The sequence below is a fragment of the Nannospalax galili genome, unplaced genomic scaffold, assembly GCF_000622305.1.
Source record: "Nannospalax galili isolate Female #2095 unplaced genomic scaffold, S.galili_v1.0 scaffold290, whole genome shotgun sequence".
NCBI lineage: Eukaryota > Metazoa > Chordata > Mammalia > Rodentia > Spalacidae > Nannospalax > Nannospalax galili.
Window position 1 is genome coordinate 2615179 of NW_008331486.1, and position 19715 is coordinate 2634893.

The window sequence follows — 19715 nt, forward strand, 5'->3', positions numbered from 1 at the left end:
GTCCTTGTTTTATCAAGACAGGGTCTTGCTACGTAGCCCATACTTACCTCAAGTTTGTAAAAGTTTGTAATCCTCCTGCCACAGCCTCCCAAGAACTGAGATTACAGGTGTTCACCATCATACCTCCTGTTAACCTCCATGTTTAGAGATGAGGACACTCAGTGAGGCTCAGAGAGGTGAAGGGATTTGTCTGAGGTTGCACCATCCTGGGGCTCTTAATTGCTCTGAAGGGAGGCCTCAGACTAAGTTTTCAGCCTTCTTTGCAGGGAGGGAGGGATGTGACACAAGTCCTCACTCTGTAGTGCAGGAACCCAAGCTGGCCTGAAATTTATTGTGTGCCCATGAACATGTTCATCTTGCTTCAGCCTCCTGAGGTGTAAGCCACCAAGCCCAACCTCATTCCAACTTTTCTTTCCAAAGCCAACCTAGATGATGGATATTTAGCCAGAAAAGCAGCTTCCAGAAAGCACAGTAATTATATAAAGAGGTAATCTCTGAACATGTGCTTCTAAATTTTAATAGTTAAGAAACTGGGTGCGGGGCAGGGCTGGAGCGATGGCTCAGCAGTTAAGAGGGTTCAATTCTCAGCACTCACATTGCAACTAACGATGGTCCATAATTCTGGTTCCAGGGCTCCAACACCCTCTTCTGGCCTCCCCAGACATTGCATGCCATGTGGTGCACTTATATCCATGTAGGCAAAACATTCATACAGATAAAATAAAAATAAATAAACAAAAAAGGATTGTCCGGGGACAGCAAGATGGCTCAGTGGGTTAAGACACTTGCCACTAAGACTAAAAACCTGAGTTCCACCCATGGAACCCAACTCCTGCAAATTGTTTACACACACACAAATAAATAAATAAATAAATAAATAAATAAATAAATAAATAAATGTAATAATTTTTTAAAGAGAGAAAATTGTGTTAGGTTTCATGACCCTATAATCCTGGTACTCAGGAGGCTGAGGCAGGAGGATAGTTATAAGTTTGGGCCAGCTAGGACTACATGAGGTGTATAACAGACTGGGCTTTCAGTAAAACTGTCTCAAAAAACAAAGGGAAAATTAAAATGAGATTTTTGTTGATGGAAGGCGCAAGGCTCATCTGCAATAAACATTGACATGGGAGAACTTGGAGGCTGGCGGAAACAGGAAACAAGGCTCACACTGCAAAGTACTTGGTGGGCGCCAATGCCTGCCAATTCTAGGCTTTCTGGGAGCCTCCAGGCCTTGTCCCAGCATGGCCCTCTGGGAGTCCTCCGCCCCCTTAGGGGTCCTGCCCAAAGCCACTTCCTCAGACTCAGCTCAGATCAGAGCCAGCCTAGAACCTGGCCGGATTCCCAGCTGCTGTTTTTGTCCTAATGTGCCAGAGCTATCCCACAGTCTGAGCCCTGAGCTTGCCTTCTTTGATGCCTCTCTGTCAAGACTGAGGGAGAACAGCCCTGGACACAGTTGGGCCTGGGTTCAAATCTACCCCTACCTCCAAGAGGTCCACCAGGCTTGAGTGTGGATTGTGGAATCAGTCCCTGGGTAAGACCCTAGACCTAACCACTTCCCAGTGTGGTGGTCCTGGGCACCTGGGAATTTGTTTCCTCACTTCCCCAGTAAGGATTGAATGGCTCCAATGTCACAGACACATGAGGGTAACAGATACACGGGGATCACTGACTGGCACAAAGGGCTCAGACAGCTGGACATGGATGCAGTGTCCAGTGAATGTAGGCCACCACTGTCACTACGCCTCTGAGCAGGGCCTATTGCCCCTGCCTCGGTTTTTCCACCTGTAGAATGGGAATGATACTGGTCCTGTCTCAGGGTACTGAGATGCCCTTTAGTAACCCAATGTGTGAAAAAGCATTTAGTACAGGGCCTGGCATGAGACCATGTTCCACAAAGCATTAACAGTCAATCCATAGCCTTCAGGGCACTCCCACTTGGAAAAGCTGCCTAAGAAGGACAAAAGATTAATTTCATGTGCGAAGCAAAGGCCACCGTGGGACAATCTTATCAGCATCCCAGGCACTGGCAGAGCCTTTGTAAGTGGCACATGGTGGCTGCTGGGAGTCCTGGGAGAGGATGAAGTGGGAGGGTGTCAGCTGGGGACTGGGTTGTGGAGGCAGGCAGCCAAGAGTGGGGTGGGGCTGGGTGGGGCTGCCTGGAATCTGAGCTGGCAAGTGGGTTGGAGTGGGGCGCCCATCTAACCATGAGCTCAGGCCGGCTCCTCCCCTCTGAGCCCCGCTTTCCTCATCTTCTAATGAGGCTATGATACATGGATGACTCGGACACATGACAGGATAGGGCTGTGAGGACAACCTGGAAGCCTGGCCAGGCATGGGGAGAAATAGTCCCAGACCCTCCTGCCCAACCTGAGACAGGAGGCAGAGATGGAACCCCAGGCTGGGCTCTTCTGGGCACCTAGGTAGACCTTGCAGACTCAGAAGTGCCCCCGGGGGCATAAGACGAGAGGCTAACTTCTCAGCTGAGGGATAAACAAGACCCTGGATGCCACTGGGCTTGCAGATGGGCCCAGAGGCTGGGCATGGAAGAGGCTCCCACCTCCCTGTGCCCTGCCAAGTCCGGCAGGGACACATGGGCCCTCGTTCCACCCAACTGGCCTCTAGATTCTCCAATGCTGTGCTTCAGGCCCTCGATTCAGGCTGTGAGGGACTTCCCCTAGGAGCCTGGCTCCCTTCCCAGTGAGGGACTTTAGTCTTCAGACACAGGAGCCCTGGGGGCCTGGCACATGGCTGATGTTACCCTTTGGGGGAGTTCATCATGCTGACCCTTCTTAATAGCTCCAATAGTTGGTGCTCACTGGGCACCTGCGCTCAGCGAAGTTCCATCTGAATGGAAAATGTACAAATGGCTGACCCTGTGGGGTGTGATCTACCCTCGTTGAAGTGGCTCTTGATCCCCCACCTCTCAGAGGCCACCCTGCCAGCGCCTCACCCAGCATCAGAGTTGAGGGTCCAACCCAGGCAACCCGGCACCAGACACCCCAACTTGGTGCGGTTAGTTCTGAGAAAGGGGCACTTTCTGGTGTGGGAGTCTGCAGGTCTGGGTTCTATCTTCCCCTGATGACGCTGAGCCAGGTTTCCACACCAGAGACAGCCCTGTGTTGCCTTCTTTAGGTCTTGGTTAGGGAACAATGGTGTGTGTGTGTGTGTGTGTGTGTGTGTGTGTGTGTGTGTGTGTGTGTGTGTGTGTGTGTGTGTGTGTACACGTGTGCAGGTCTGGGTTTTATCGTTCCCTCATGACGCGGAGACACTGTTCCACGCCAGAGACAGAGATGTGTTTCCTTCTTTCGGTCTTGGTTAGGGAACAATGGTGTGTGTGTGTGTGTGTGTGTGTGTGTGTGTGTGTGTGTGTGTACCCACACACACGCCCCATTCTTTTTTCTGTTTACTTTCTAGTTTTTTGAGGCAGAGCCTAGTGTAGACCAGACTAGCATCAAACTCGGTAGCAGAGGGAAAACTTCGAGATCCTGACCTTCCCATTTCCATTATTTCAAGTTTAGAATAGGGGAGAAGGGGCTGGAGAGATGGTCAGCGGTTAAGAGCACTGACTGCTCTTGCAAAAGACCCGGGCTCGAATCCCAGCACCCACATGGTGGCTATGAACTGTCCTTAACTCCAGTTCCAAGGGGAATCTGATGCCCTCTTCTGACCTCCGTGGCATTGCATGACACGGGTGCACTCACAAACATGCAAGCAATACATTCATACATATAAAATAAAAATTATATATATATGAGGGGTGCCCTTGATGGGGAGAGGACTGAGTTTTGGTACCAATGGGTCACATATCACATACATGCATTGTTATCAATTTTTTTTTTTTTTTTTGAGACTAGGTCTTTTTTTAGCCCCAGCTGGCCTGGCCCGAATACGTAGGACCAGGCTGGTCTTGATCTCACAGAGATCCACCCTGCCTCTGCCTTCTGAGTGCTGGGATAAAAGGCGTGTAACACCACACCCAGGGATTATTAAGAGATAAAAGAGTCTAAGCTTTAAATACCTGACCATGGGCTGGAGAGATGGTTCAGTGGTTAAGAACACTGACTGTTCTTGCAGAAGATCTGGGTTCAAATCCTAGCACCCAAATGGCAGCTAACAACTCCAGTTCCAGGGTATCCAACGGCCTCTTCTGTACTCCTCAGGCATTGCACAACATGGGTGCACTTACATACATGCAGGCAATACATGCTTACACATAAAAAAATGTAAATACCTGACCATACAAATTCACACATTAGGATATTCTAGGCTATTTTTCTTTGTCTTCCTCCTCCTCTTCTTCTTCCTCCTCTTCCTTCTCCTCCCTCTTCTCTTCTTCCGCCTTTTTTTTTTGGTCCTAGGAATGACCTAAGACCGCCCATGTGTTAGGTAAGCCACTGAGCTGTACCTCCAGCTGTGGTGACTAACGTTCCTTATTAACTTGACTGGATTTGGAGTCACCTAGGAGACACACTTCCGAGCTTATTGGTGAAGTGTTTCCAAAGAGGTTTAACTGAGGAGGGAAAGTGCACCCTGCAAGTGGGCAGCACCATTTCATGGGCTGGGATCCCAGACAGAATAAAAAGGGAAATCCAAGAAAGCAAACTACAACAGTGTTGTATCTCTCTGCTTCCCGACAGTAGACATGGTATGACACTCACCTCAGCCTCCTGCCGCCTCAGGCTCCTGCTGTCCAAGCTAGAGCCACTCTTACCATCACACGACCCTATATGATAGACTGTCCCCTCAAACCAGGAGCCAAAACAAATCTTCCCTCCTTTAAGTTTCTTTCGTCAGACATTCTGTCACAGCAACAAGAAGTAATGAGCACTCCAGCCCAAAGTGAACATTTCTATTGCTGAGAACTTTGGCTCAGCAGTTAAGAGCATTGGCTGCCTTGCAGAAAACCCAGGTACGATTCTCAGCACCCACATGACAGCTAATAACCGTCCAGTTCCAGGGGAATCTGATGCCCTCTTCTGACCACTTCAGGGACTGCACAACACAGGTGCACTTATATACATGTAGGTAATACATCCATACACATAGGATAAAGAAAAGTTTTATTAATTTTTCGTTTATTATATTTATATTATGTGTATGAGTGTATTGCCTGCATGTATGTGAGTGCACCCATGTTGTGCAGTGCCGTGGAGGTCAGAAGAGGGCTTTGGATTCCCCTGGAACTGGAGTTAAGAACAGTTCATAGCTGCCATGTGGGTGCTGGGAATCAAACCTGGGTCCTCTGCAAGAGCAGTCAGTGCTCTTAACCACTGAGCCAAGATAATAAAAAAGTTTTAAAATGCATTTATTTCTGTTTATTTAAAACTGTGTGTGTGTAGCCAGGCGTGGTGGAGCACGCCTTTAATCCCAGCACTCAGGAGGCAGAGGCAGGCAGATCTCTGTGAGTTTAAGGCCAGCCTGGTCTACATAGTGAGTTCCAGGACAGCTGGGGCTACAGCAAGACCCTGTCTCAAAAAGACCAAAAAAAAAATTATAAAAAAAGTTGTGTGTGTGTGTGTGTGTGTGTGTGTGTGTGTGTGTCCATATGCCACAGTGCACATGTGGAAGTCACATGACAACTTTTGGGAGTTGATTCTCTCCTTCCACCACATGGGTTCTGGGAATCTAACTCAGATCACTAGGTTTGTTGGCAAACACCTTTACCCACTGGACCATCTATCTCCTTGGTCCCCTAAGAGCTTCCTAACACTGACGTTTCATCCAGAGATTGACACTCTGAAAGCAAACATCAAAAGAGCCAACCCTCCACTGACAGTGTCACACAGTAAACTCGCCAGCATTTCCTAGCTACTGTGGAGACAGGAGGATGCCAGCCAGTCAGCCTAGCTGAATCAGTGAGCTCCAGGTTCAGCAGAGTGGGGAGCGGGGAGAAAATCACAAAAAGATAACCAAAAAATCCTCCCACATTTGATATTAAGAAGCACACTTTAGAGATGAAATGATTCAAAACAAAGCAAAAATGGTGTTGAGAGCTGACTCAGGTTAAAAGCACTTAGCTGCTCTTGCAGACGACCAGAGTCTGAGTCCAGGTCCCAGCACCCACCTCACAACCATCTGTAACTCCAGTTCCAGGAGACCCAATGCCCTCAAAACACTCCTACACATAAAATAAAAATTATAAGTGACTGAAAAAGGAAAAGATACAAAAAAAGCAAAAGGTGGGGGACCCATTTGGAGCCTCATCCACCCAGTTTGAGGGGACAAGGAGGAAGGTGGCTGTGTGACCCCTTTGCTCCTAAGCTCTTTTCCTGAGTGTTGTTTGAGCACCTAGAGTGTGCCAGGCCTGTGCCCCATTTTGATTCCTCTCAGGGCCCATCATTTCACAGGGGAGACACTTTGGGAGGCTAGGTGACATGTACAAAGTCACCCAGATAGAGAGCAGCTAGAATTGTGGGGTGTTGTCTCCACTACCCAGGAGGCTGATTTAAGAAACGCCCCATTTTTCAGGTGAGGAAGCAGGCTTGTGGCATGAGGCCAATGAGCGCTGGGACCTGACTGAGGGTTTCAGCCCAGGGTTAGAGGGAACTAAGACTTCAAAGGGTGGGCCCCCGAGACTGAGGGCTCCCAGGACTTATGCAGGAATACACTACTGTGGATATAGTGCTGGGAGGCTGACTCAGGCTTGAGTGTCTAGAAATCGAAATGTCAGAGAGGAAATATCCACAAAGGCCTGGACAGGAAGGGAAGGACAATGTCCCAGACAAGAGAGAGCTCCTCACCCTTCTCCCAGACCATGAGACCCCTAAGGGCCCTTGGGCAGACAAGAGGCCACTCTCTTGAGATTTCTGGGGCAGCTGGGTAAACAGTTCCCTGGCGCCTGACACAATCTGGCCACCAAGACTGTTGGACCCTGGCGGAGGGATGGGGCTGTGGTCACAGTCCCCTGAGTGTAGGAGGGAGTGGCTGCTGCAGCGACACCAACTCTGTCAACTTCTCCATTAGGAAATCAAGGCCCAGATAATCCCAGACATAGACCTGACGTTCAGTTAAGTTCCATCACACTGACTGGTCACCGGGTAGAGGACCAGGTGGTGCCCAGCGGATGTCAATGCTAAGTTCGAAGTGTAATCAAATAAGCCAGGAACCTGCAAGTTGCTTAGAGTTGACCCTGGAGCCTCAGCTCCAGAGTGTTCAGAGATGCTCTATCCCAGAGAGGGACAGTAAGGAGCTCAAGATCACAAGCAAGTGCAGCCTTCTGGTATCTCCCTCTCCTGTCCGAGTGGCCTCAGCTCTTGATATCACCCCATCCTAACTCCATAGCCCCTTCTACTAGTTGTCTCCTTGGACACCTAGTACCATACAGGGTACTAGGTATGGCAGAAGCAGTAGGGAGGGTAGAAAGGCAGAGTGTCTGTGGCCTCCCAAGCCTCCAGGTATGGATTGGTCACTTTAGCAGCTCCTGCATACCTGCTGTCCATGGGGGCCTGGCAGCCCCTGCTTGAAGCAGCACCTTCCATGAACTTTATGAAATTGGGGTCTTTCTTTCTGAAGCGGGGATGGGGCCAAGAGTTTCTTCCCTGGTTTTGGTCGAGTCTTCCCAACTCTCACTCCTTCCAGGGAGCTCTGAGCCCCGCCGCCCGCACCTAGGGTTCCATGGCACCTACTTTGTGAACCACTCTGGGCAGTTCATTCTAAGCCCCTTAGTTCAACATCCTGGTTCTCTTCAGCCTCTAATTCCTTTTAGGTGTCCTCTGAAGGCTCAGTGGCCATCACACCCCATTACTGGCTGCTCCAGAAACAGGCTAGGCAACTTGGACCCTGGAGACTTCCCAAGTGCCAACTCTGTCTTCTAGAACCTTCTTTTCTTTAATTTTTGATTTATCATTGTGTGTCTGTGCATAATGTGTGCATGTGGGCACATATGGGCGTGCATGTTATAATGCAAATCTGGTTAGAGGACAACTTTGTGGAATTGGTTCTCTCCCTTCATCTTTATGTGGGTTTTGAAGATTGAATTCAGGTTGCCAGGCCCATGTGGCAAATGCCCTTACCCACTGAGCCATCCTGCTGGCCCCAGAACCTTTTTTTTCCCCTGGCTTTGTTAATAATTCCTTAATTGACGAGATCTGGAACCCACTGTGCCTCCCTGACTGCTTGGGGGTCGATGTCCTTTTGATAAGTGAGGCTCCTGTGTGGCAGAGCCTGGAACGGATGGGGGAAGGGTTATGGAGAAAAGGCAGAGTGGGGGACTGGTGTCTCTACCCTTCTTCTCTTTTCTCTCCTCTGTGTGCAAGAATCCTCCTCAGTCCCAGGTAAGGAAACAGTTCCAAGAGAGCCCTTACAGGGCCCAAGGAAGGCCTCTAGCTCAGGAGACCAGTGACAGCAGAAATGAGCCACTGTCTATCCCCAGAGCTCAGGCCTCTGAGTGATGTGTGGGGCTAGTGTTGCTGCCCCAAGTAGGGCTGTGAGCAGTTGGAGGGGCCATGGAGCTGGAGCAGTGTCACTGTGTATCAAGGACAGAGGGTGGGCCACAAGGATGTAGACCTTGTTCAGTCATCTTGACAGAAGCCTGAGCCCAGCCAGCCCTTACCTGTGCCAATAGCTCCTTGGATATTCTCACCCCAACACTTTTCTCTAAGCAGGTAGACCTCCAAGGATGTCCAGCTTCATCAGGAAGCAGGCTCAGGGTCTCTGAACCCTGCAAGGGCAGCTGGGGAAATTAGCAGTAGTCCTATAACCTCACCATTGATTTGGCTCTGAGCAAATCACACTGCACACCTGTCTCAGGGTACCAGTGCCCTACCATGCAAGTAGCTGGCAGCTCAGTGTTCATGAAGCACCTGCATCATGCTAGCTTGTGCTAGGCTCAGGAGGTCCCCAGATCTTACCATGAGGAGAGCACAGTGGCTTCTGACTATGGGCTTGGGCTTGAGTTTGGCTCTGTTTCTCTCTCTTGGAAGGCTAGGCCTGAGAAATGGAGGTTAAAACTTCCTACCAAGGACTTGAAAGTCACAGGAAATGGGGGGAGGGGTGGAAAAGAAAGGATAGGCCTGTGAGATGGCTCAGTGGGTAAAAGTACTTGCCAGCAGAACTGAGACAATGAACCTACGTGGTAGAAAGAGAAAACTGACTCCCAGAAGTTGTCCTCTGACTTCCACACGCATGCCATGGCACATACTTCCTACTCCCCCAAAATAAAGGAAAAATGTCAAGTTGGGCATGGTGGCACACATCTTTAATTCCAGTACTTAGGAGGCAGAAGCAGGTGAATTTCTATGAGATCTAGGCCAGCCTGGTCTACCTAGTGAGTTCTAGGCCAGCCAGGGCTACATTAGTGAGACCGTCTCAAAAAATTAAAAAAAAATCAGGCTGGATGGCTCAGTTAAGAGCACTGGCTGCTCTTACAGAGGATCCAGGTTCGAGTCTCAGCACCATAACTCCAGTTCCTGGGGATCTGATGCCCTCTTCTGGCCTTTGTGAGTTTTGCATGACATGGGTGCACTTACATACATGTAGGCAAAATATTCATACACATAAAATTAAAATAAATAAAATTAAAAACCAAAGGGAAAAGGCAAAAAGAAATTTGAAGAAAAGAAAAGGAATGGGTGTCAGATAAAACATATGTAACGGAGCTGACCATTTGTTTATTCATCCACTAACTCATGCACATATGCATGTATGCATGCATAGATATACACATGCATTCAGAAAACACCCTTAGCTCCTCCTCAGGGCTGGCCAGAGCACAGGGCTAATTACCTACTTGCAGTCAGTGAACAATGGCAGAAAAGCCCCAGGTCAGGACTCAGGACTGCCATCCAGCCTGTCATCGAATGGCTGAGCATGGCACCTTCCTCTCCTCCCTAGCTCTATTCTCCTCACTGGTGAAAAATGGGATTGATACACCTAGTGTGAAAATCACTTGCGATCGACTGCTCTCCCCTTCTCTCCTGAGGTTTTGGGTCTTTGACTAATTTCTTCTGGTTGCAGTGGAGTCAGTGGGTATGACTTGACCCCAGACTTGGAACTGGGGAGGTGGAAGGGTTCACTGAGTCCTAAAGGACCTTGGCTGTCACATAGCAAGTTACTGTGGCCATAAAGGTCTGAAACCTCCCTCCCTCCCTCCTTCCCTTCTTTTCTTTTTGTTTTTGCAGGGCTGGGTATCAAACTAGGACCTTGCACCTGCTGGGCAAGTGCTCTACCAGTGAGTCACATGCCCAGCATAGCACCTTCTTTTCCTCTCAGAGCCCCAGGGGATGAAGTATTACTGGTCCCATGTCCACTTTACAGAAGAAAATGAGGTTCAAGAGACAAGTCATAAACCAGGAGTGGTGGTGCATGCCTTTAATCCCAGAACTTGGGAGGCAGAGGCAGGCGGATCTCTGTGAATTCAAGTCCAGCCTGGTGTACATAGTGAGTTCCAGGCCAGCTGGGGCTTACAGGGAGACCCTATCTCAAAAAGACCAAAAAATTTAAAAATTTTTTAATTTTTTTTTTAAATTTAAAAAGTCACTAAGTGAAATGCCATTACGGTCTAGTCTTGAGCATGGTAACACATGCCTTGGCTATAGAACAAGTTCAAGTCCAGTCTGGGCTACTTTTTGAGAGCTTGTCTCAAAAATATAAATAAGGGTCTGGAGAGATTGCTCAGTGGTTAAGAGCATTTGCTGCTCTTGCAGAGGACCTGGGTTTGTTCCCAGCACCCATATGGCAGCTAACAACCATCTGTGAACTCCAGTTCCAGGGGGTCCGACACCCTCTTCTGACCTCCTTGGGCATTGCACATGACATGGGTACACTTAACGTTCATGCATTTAATACAGTCATACACATAAAATAAAATGAACTTTTTTTAAAAAATAAAAATTTTGGCTCTGGAGAGATGGCTCAGCAGTTAAGAACACTGGTTGCTCTTGCAGAAGACCCAGGTTCGAATCCTAGCACCCACATGGCAGCTAACAACTGTCCGTAACTCCAGCTCCAGGGGATCCGACAGCCTCTTCTGTCCTCTGTAGGCATTGCATGACACGGGTGCGCTTACTTACATGTAGGTCATACACACATACACATAAAATAAAAATAAAAATAAAATATTAAAAAAAATAGGAGGCCGGGCATGATGGCACATGCCTTTAATCCCAGCACTTGGGAGGCAGAGGTCTGTGAGATCAAGGCCAGCCTGGTCTACCTACTGCCAGGCCACCTAGGGCTACAGGGAGACCCTGTAAATAAATAAATAAATAAATAAAATAAAAATTTTAAAGTAATTAAGTACATAAATAAATAAATCTGGCTGGGTTGAATTCCTGTCCCTGTGTGGCTGGCCCAGCCCTGCTCCTCACCCAATAAAAGACCTGGGCAAGGGATCAACACAGCAGTCACTCTTGGCGCTCACTGGTGCTTAGCCCAGGCCTAGTGTGTTCTGTTCTGTGGAGTCACTAGACTGCGGGAGAGGCCCTGGCCAGAAAGCTGGGATTGCAGGCCCAGGGCTGCGGCCCACACTGGGAGAGTGGGTGGTGGTCAGACCCTTGAGCATCTCAGGTTCCTCCTGTCATCGGGGTCATGTTGCTACCCAAACAGGAAAACTACCCTAGGAAAACTCATGCTAAAAATACAATATAAATAAAGAAGACCAAGTTTCTAGGTCAGGCAAATTGAAACTCAAGAGAGCCAGAGCAGGCCCAGCCTTGTGGAGCAGGCCTGTAATCCCTGCACTTGGGGGTGGAGTGGGAGTGTCACAAGGTGGAAGCCAATGTGAGTTCCATGAGACCCTACCTCAAAAACAAACAGGGCTGTGGATATAGATCAGTTGGTAGAGTGCTCACCTAACATACATGCCTGGAGTTGGATCCTTAACCACACACAAGCCAGACTGGTGGTAAATATCTGTCATCCCAGCACAGGGGAGGTGGAGACGGTGGGATTAGCAGCTCAGGGTTTATCCTTATCTACATTGTAAGCTTGAGGACAGCCTGGGATACTGGATCCTGCCTCAGGACACTTACCCCTCAAAGAAATGAGGAGAGAGAGAGTTGTGAGTTTGCGCCATAGTGAACATCCCAGGGGCCAGGATACCATAGAAATCCTCTTTGTCCCTCCTTTCTAGGTCAAAGCTGGAGACCACTGGCGGTATTAAATGCACACATAGGCTTCCTTCCTGCCCTCTACTGTTGAGACAGGGTTTCTCTCTATAGCCCAATCTGGCTTCAAACTCACAATCCTCCTGCCTCAGCCTCCCGAGTGCTGGGGTGACAGGCATGTACCCTTTTACATGCTGGCTCCCTGCATTTCGGTAAAACACAGGGCATTTTTTTCTCCTGGTGGCCATGCACAGCCCTGGACAGGTACGAACTCAGCCCCCAAAGCAAACATACTAGTTACTACCCTCAGTCAGAGTCGAGGAAAAGGAGGGACAGATGAGCTAGGTTAAGGGGTGAGGGAAGATTTGGACTGATTAACAGAGAAGATGCTCGCTAGACTTCCAGGCCCAGGTTTCAGGACTTGTCAGCCAAGGTGTGCCCCGTCCCACGTGACCCCAGCTGAGCCAATCACAAACTCCCTAAAGAAACTGCAGGGCCTAGACTTCTCCCCCGATTTGTCCTTTGCTTCCTGTTCGACCCCAGTCCCTTCCCTTGGGATCCCACAGCTGATCCCGGATCCCACCGGCCTGGATAGGGTCAGAAAGGGTAAGCGCGTCGGACGTCTTAGTGGCGGGCTATCTGTTCCCCAGCTGGATTTAGAACAACCGAAGGCCTGCTCATAAATTTGCAGCTGCCGTGCGTCCGAATGAATGCTTTGTACAGCACAAGTGGGGCTCCTACAATGCTTCCAAGACCAGAAGGCTGAACGGGAGCCAAGTGAATGACATTTAGCCGGCATAATGCAAAGTCTGAAGAGTGACTGAAGAAGCCGTTGTGTAAGCAGCAGATCAGGGAGGGAGCGCTGGCGGGACAGTAGCTCATGGGAGAAAGTGCACACTGCATGGCAGTGAATGGAGACATTTGAGTTTGCAAGCTTGTGGGCTGCATTACTAGAGATTGAGTGTTTGGAAAACGGGAGGGGACGGTGCATTTTCTATTGGCCGCTGTCCACGTGCAAAACTTGTTTCTAGCTCTGGTCCCCAGACTTCAAAAGGGACAGTGCCAAATGAAAGTATTTCAGTAAAGATAACCTAGGCTCTGAGAAACCACAGTCCTGAAGACACAGCTCCTGGGGAAGCCAGGACCCCTTGTGCAACTGACTGGGGGAGGGGCAGAGAAGTAATCAGAACCAAAGACGAAGTAGGGAGGTCTCAGAGGCTTCTGGAAACCCACCCCGGCTCACTCCGAGCAAAAAATGACTCACTCTTAAGGGACCAGGGTTGATTTTGAGGCCTGGTGGTGGGGAGAGAGAAACGGGAAATTAAAGGGATATGGGAAAGGATCCCGCACCGAGTCTGGGAGTCTAATCAAAGGCTCGCAGCAGATCAGAGTCAAGAATTCTAGCAAAGGGGGCCAGAGAGATGCTTGGTAGTTAAGAGCAATCGCTGCTCTTCTAGAGGACCTGTCCCAGCACCCACATGGCAACTCACGACTGCCTGTAACTCCAGCTCCAGGGGATTCGACATCCTTTTCTGTGCTCCTCAGGCACCCTCAGGTATGTGCACAAACTCACAGACACATAACACATACACATAATAAAAATTAAAGAAAATCTTGGGGCTGGAGAGGCAGATCCATGGTTAAGATCACTGGCTGCTCTTGCAGACCTAGGTTCAGTTCCCAGCATGGCTTCAGCTGACAATCATCTGTAACTCCAGTTCCAGGGGATCTGAAGGCCTCTTCTGGCCTCTGCAGGCATTGCACGCATGAGTGCACTTTCATAGATGCAGGCAAAACACACATAAAATAAAATAAGTAAAAAAAAAAAAAAACGGGCATGGTAGTGCATGCCTTTAATCCCAGCACTCAGGAGGCAGAGGCAGGTGGATCTCTGTGAGTTCAAGGCCAGCCTGGTCTACATAGTGAGTTCCAGGTCAGCTGGGGCTACAGGGAGACCTTGTCTCAAAAAAGATCAAAAATAAAATAAAATAAAATAAAATTCCAGCACAATCAACAGCTGTGGCCAGGCAGGCTGAAATCTCAATACTCTGGAGACAGAGGGAGGATGGACACATAATTCAAGGACAGTCTGGACTCATGGTGAAAGTAAACGAGGAAAACCTGCTCTGAAGGCTTCCTACATATAAAATATTCCTTTTAGAGCGAGATGGACAGCAAAACCACCTAAGCACACAGGACACCGAGCATGGCCGGACTTCTCACCTAAACCTACAATTTTCTAGAGATCTCACAAGAAACCCCATTTGCAGTAGAAGCCACGTGTCAAGCCTCTTGTGCAATCTTGTGATCAATGGCTTTATCTTACCAGATTGAAATCCTATCCAAGGCACCTCCAGAGCCACCCTGTAATCTCACTTATCAAAAAAAGTAAAAATGAGGGAAAAGTTTCTCAACCACCTTTACAGATGTAACTTGAAAGCCACCAAAACTGTATACATGGCTATGGTTTAAGTGTGACTCTCTTGAGAGACCACATCCACAAACTGAACTGTCACCCTTTCTCCCAGTGTCTATTACCTCCTGTGCTTACATCTAAACTAAAATCTTTAATAAACTGCAATTCTGCACCAATTTCAGGTCAGTCCTAAAATTCTTCTCTGCAATGAAGTCAAGAATCACAATGAATTCAAGACTGGAGAAATGGCTCAGAGGTTAAGCACACTGGTTGCTCTTGCATAGGACCTTGGTTCCAGTACCAGCACCCACATGGCAGCTAACAACCATCCTTAACTCCAGTTCCAGGGAATCTGGCGCCTTCTTCTGACCTCTCTGGACAGTATAACTTGGCCAAGGTCTCAGAGCTGCTCGTTGTAGAAACTATGGTGCTCTGATAGCCAATGGGTCAGCTATGGGCAAGGGGAAGCTGTGCCTCAGGAGGTGGAGCTTCAACCGGTTGTGACCCTGAATCAGAGTGGGTAGGATGGGGTCAGGGGAGCTGTAGGCAGACACTCCCAGTTAACAGGCCCAGGTGATCATGAAGTGGTGGTATCGCAGAAAGGGCAGTGTGGCGCACTCAGGGCCACATGAGTATGGGCAAGACCAGGGCTGGAAGTAGGCAGAGGCTGTAGGATAGTCTGACCCTGCAGATTCAGGCAGCTGGAGCCAACTACAGACTTTAGAGTCTGGCAGATGGTTTTAACCACCATGGGCTCTGGGGGTGCTGGATTGGGTTGGGGCAGATGCCTCTGGGCCCCTGGGTAGGCAGGAGCAGTCAGGTGGTAGCTGAGGATCATGTCCAGAGATGGGACATGTTGTTGGTGCCCCAGCAGGATGAATGGAGGGCATGGGAGCAGCTTGGGGGGGGTGTGTGTCTGGGAGTTGAAGGGGGAGGGCCTTCTAGTTCCAGCTCAGAAAGTCTCTGAGGAGCCAACTCAGTGACTTGCACCCACTGAGAGTATGGAATAAAGGGGTGGGCCCCGCCTCAAAGCCGGCATTGTCGCCCCCTCACCCGCCTGACTGTCTGGGACCCAAAATAGAGCAGGAGTACAGTGATCTCGTGAGAAGATTCTGGCAAAGTGGTCTGGGGGGAAGGGCATGAGTCACCACCACTGGGAACCCTTAAGTTTGAGGCTCCCAAAGCTGTGAGGCCCTGCCCAACCCCAAGAGTCTGGAATCCACGTGGGGGAGGCTGCCCCCACCCACTCCTGTCTCACTGTGTCCTGGATAGGGCCCTGGCTCTGGTCTCAATGCTGCCATGGAGGGACTGGGTGACTGCCCTTGCTTTGTCCCACTGGGAACCTGTTTCCCAGAGGTAGGAGAAGCCAGGGACTTCAGACCGACACCGGTGGTGAGGCTTCTGGTGGTCAGAGGCTGGATCACTCCCACTGCCTGAGAGACCTTGAGCAAGTTCCCTTAATTCTCAGAGCCTGTTTCCTCATCTGTAAAGTCCTGTTCTTTCAAAGTTTCAAGTCAGGCAATCCATGTGGAATCCTTCGAGCTCCTGGGAACTCCCTCATGCACCCCCAAGCTCACGGCTAGCACAGTTGGACACGTTAGCATGTCCTGCAGTGTAGTCTGCACACACCGCCTCCCGCTCCTCACATGCTGGAGGGTGGAGGTGGCTCTTGTTCCCAGTCCCTCCTGGCTCATTCTCAGCCTCAGTACCAGCCACGCCTGGCCAGGATTCTGGCTCCTCGTGGGTACTACCATGTGTCAGACCTTCACAGGCCTTGGCTCAACCCCAGGGCCCTGCGCTGCAGAGCTGACCCCTCTGGTTGCGCCGTGGAGGAATAGGATCTTCTTCCGCGAGTCAAAGGAGTCGATGGGCGCTTGGTAGTGCAGGGTACTCGACACAGCTCAGAACCCGTGGCATCCGGGGAGTGCACGGGGCTGGCGCGCCCTCTAGAGGCCACTCAGCCTCTGCACCCTTGCTCTGCAGCCCAGCGGTCCAGAGCCAACCAGCAGAAGCCGTCACCACACCACGTGGGAAGTCCTTCTTTGCGCCTCCTCGGATCCCGCCTGCTGCTGCTCCACCTCTGGGAGCTGAGGGCTCTTCTCTCCTAGGTTTCCCAGAGACCCCACTGCGCCGGCGTGCCCCGCCCGGATCACCATGGAGACCACTTGTACACAGTCTCCCCCTCTCACCTCCCCCTCCCCAGGCCTCTCTGGTGGGACCGGCGCCCACATAGGAGGGAGCCCACGGGGCCAGGTGGCGGAGCACCCATGAACAGCTCGGCCTCAAGGACGCTGGCTGTGGAGAAAGTGAGATTGTTCGGTCAACACCGCGGGGAGGTGAGGCCCAGGGTGCTCTGCTCAGCCTTGGGGTCTGGGGTCCTTCCTGTTCCTTTGTGGTGGGGTTCCAAAGTGCTCAAAGAATTCTTGGTTATTTTTTCTTGTTCTGTCATTGGTGAGGAAGCTTCAGGCTGGCCTGGGCCAATCCTCCTGCCTCTGCCCTCCCTGGTATTGGGATCACAGTTGTTCACCACCATGCTCCAGCTTCGATTCTGTGCTCGGCCTCTGGCCCTTAAGTGTATTAACTCAGGGCTTAAGTAGATTGAATTTGCAGTTCTCAACACGCACTCCAGAACGGGCACTTGCTTTTGGGGCTACAGGCAGGTTTGTAGGGCTCTGGTTGTAAATAGAGACCTGGAGTTCATGCTCCCACCGCAGGCCTTGGACAGTTTAGGGATGACACAGGAGCGGTCAGAGCTGAGAGGACAGGTGATTCCTGACTGGCACTGGACCACTTCCAGGTCAACTGCTCTGCCTTCTCTCCTGATGGCAGGACCCTGCTCACAGCCTCCGATAATGGTTGTGTGTATAGCTGGGAGACCAAGAGCAAGTGGCTGCTCTGGAGACTGGAGGGCCACACGGGTGGGGGGGCTCAGCCACCTTCTGGGGAGAGGATCTCCAGGGCTCTATGACACTCTGCAGTCTACCTGGTGACCTCTGCCCTTGGGGGGAGGGGGTGGTTGGAGCAATCTAGTGTGGGCAGAATCCAGGAAAGGAGATAGGGTACCTGACACCCAGGGGGCCAGGCCTCTCACAACAGAACTGGACTTCATCTTATTCAAAAGTAGTCTTAATATATAACTTACCATTTTAAGCATGCAGCTCAGTGGTAAGTACACTCAAAAAGCCCTTGGCAATGGCAGAATGGCACCCATGAAAACAGCCCATCCTCACCAATCCCCAGTTGTAGCACTTCCCTTACCCAGTGGAATGAATGCTACAGTGCTCCTGACTTCATTTAATTTCCCTAAGGTCACCCATGTTGTCACACCACTTGGCCTTTTTTGAAAGGGTCTCCCGGTAGCCCCAGCTGGCCTGAAACTATGTACCTGCCTCTGCCTCCAGACTGCTGGGACAAAAGGTGTGTGCCAACATGCTTACATGAACCCTTTTTGAACCATGCTTCTTGGTCATGTCACCTGAGCCATCCCCACAGGATGAGTCAGTGTAAGCAAGATGCCTAGCAGTCAGGAGACATAGCTGTTTAAAGACAAAGACTGTAACAGGGCAGTGACTACTGCCATGAACAGGATCGGTTCTGGCTGGAGCCTGAGCAATTAGGTGGGTATGAGGGCGTTTCTGGGAGGAACCATGTACATTTGATTTGAGGATTGCTCTTCTAGGTGGGCAAACCGGAGGAATCATGCGTTCCAACTAAGGCCAACTCAAGTCAGACAGGACAAGGCTTTCAGGGTGGGTGTTTAGGTGAGGGATGTCAGGTGACAAAACTGAAGGGCAGGAGGGCAATGCCCTATATTCCCTGCCCCAGGCCCAGTGAATTTGTTGCTCCTCCCCGACAGCCACCTCTTTGCCAGCTCCTCCTGTGACTGTACCATCTGCCTGTGGGACATAGCCAGAGTCAAGTGTCTGCATGTGCTGAAAGGTGAGCTGGCTGCTGGGAGTCACACAGCCAGGTCTGGTTCCTTTGTGGACTGTTGTGTGTCCTGTCCCCCTTTCCCACCCCTGGGACGGTGCTTGCAGGTGTGGAGAGTCAGCTTCAGCCCAGATGTAAAGCAGCTGGCGTCTGGGACAAGAAAGAGATGCTCTGGGAGGTGCAGGTGATGTGAGGATGGAGCCGGGCCAGACTGGGGTCATAGATGACATGTATCCCCCTTGCCCTTAGTGGTTCCGACTGCATACTCCCACCCTGGTACCCAAGACTTCACACCTGGTGGCCGTTTTCACAACCTACATAAGCCTTCCTTCTGTTATGGCCAGGCCCAGCCCAGTCTCTTGGGCTGCCCACCTCCACCTCTGCAGCTCAGGCTCTCTCTGCAGTGTGGCCACAATCTGCACCTCTTGGTTGGGCACCGTGATTGTCCAGAGCAGTGACTTCTCCCCTACTGCCGACTCACTGGTGAGCCTCACCTGAGTGCACCCTGCCTCTGCCCATAGCTGCAGGAGTAGGGAGCCGTTTCATACTTATGGCCCTACTTTCAGACCACTGGTTCCTGGGATTCCACTGCACCATCTGGGACCTGTGCATGGCAACCCCAGCTGTTTCCTACCAGGAATTGGAGGGCCACAATGGCGACATTAGCTGCCCGTGCTACTCAGGATCTGGCCTCTTGGTAAGTCAGGTTGCCCCAGGTTCCAGGCCAGTGTGGGGCACAGTGAACACACAGGCCCCACACCTGTGGCTCAGAGCCGTCTCTTCAGGTATCTGGCTCCTGGGACAAGACCATCCGCGTCTGGAAGCCCACAAACAGCAGCCTGCTCCTCCAGCTCAAGGGCCACAGCACCTGGGTGAAGAGTAGCCTTTTCCCCTGATGAGCTGAATCTGGCCAGTGCTGGCTACTCCCACATGGTAAGCACATGCAGCCCCTTCTCTGGTGGCTTCAGCACTACTAGCCATGTTGATGGGTCCAGCTGCACAAGACCCAGATACTGACCTATCACCTAAATGGCAGCACAGAAGGCTGTGTTATCACACACTACCCACATTGTTGGCCTTCAGACAAACCCTGCAGAAAAAGCCCAAGCTGTGACACTCCTGGAGCTACCTTCAAGGATGCACATCAGCACCTCTCTAACTTTGCTCCCTGCTTTCACTTCCAGGTCAAAGTCTGGGATTGCAACACAGGAAGTGCCCTGAGACCTTGAAGGTAAGACTGTGCTGCAGTGGAGAGCAGGAACCTGTAGAAGGAAAGATGCAGGGGCTGGCATGACCTGCCAATCCAGAGTCTAATGTTAGGC

The 19715-nt window shown here is 50.7% G+C and overlaps 1 protein-coding gene across 1 annotated transcript; it reads left to right on the forward strand.

Annotated features, from left to right (window-relative positions):
* Window positions 1–16730: 16730 nt before the first annotated feature.
* On the forward strand, window positions 16731–19622 carry Wdr38 (WD repeat domain 38). Its single transcript, XM_008824678.2, is given in 12 exon segments — window positions 16731–16799; window positions 17261–17381; window positions 18289–18438; window positions 18511–18540; window positions 18543–18577; window positions 18798–18835; window positions 18837–18876; window positions 18960–18981; window positions 18984–19090; window positions 19179–19273; window positions 19275–19326; window positions 19578–19622. Coding segments are annotated over 12 exon segments (804 nt in total).
* The last annotated feature ends 93 nt before the right edge of the window (window positions 19623–19715 follow it).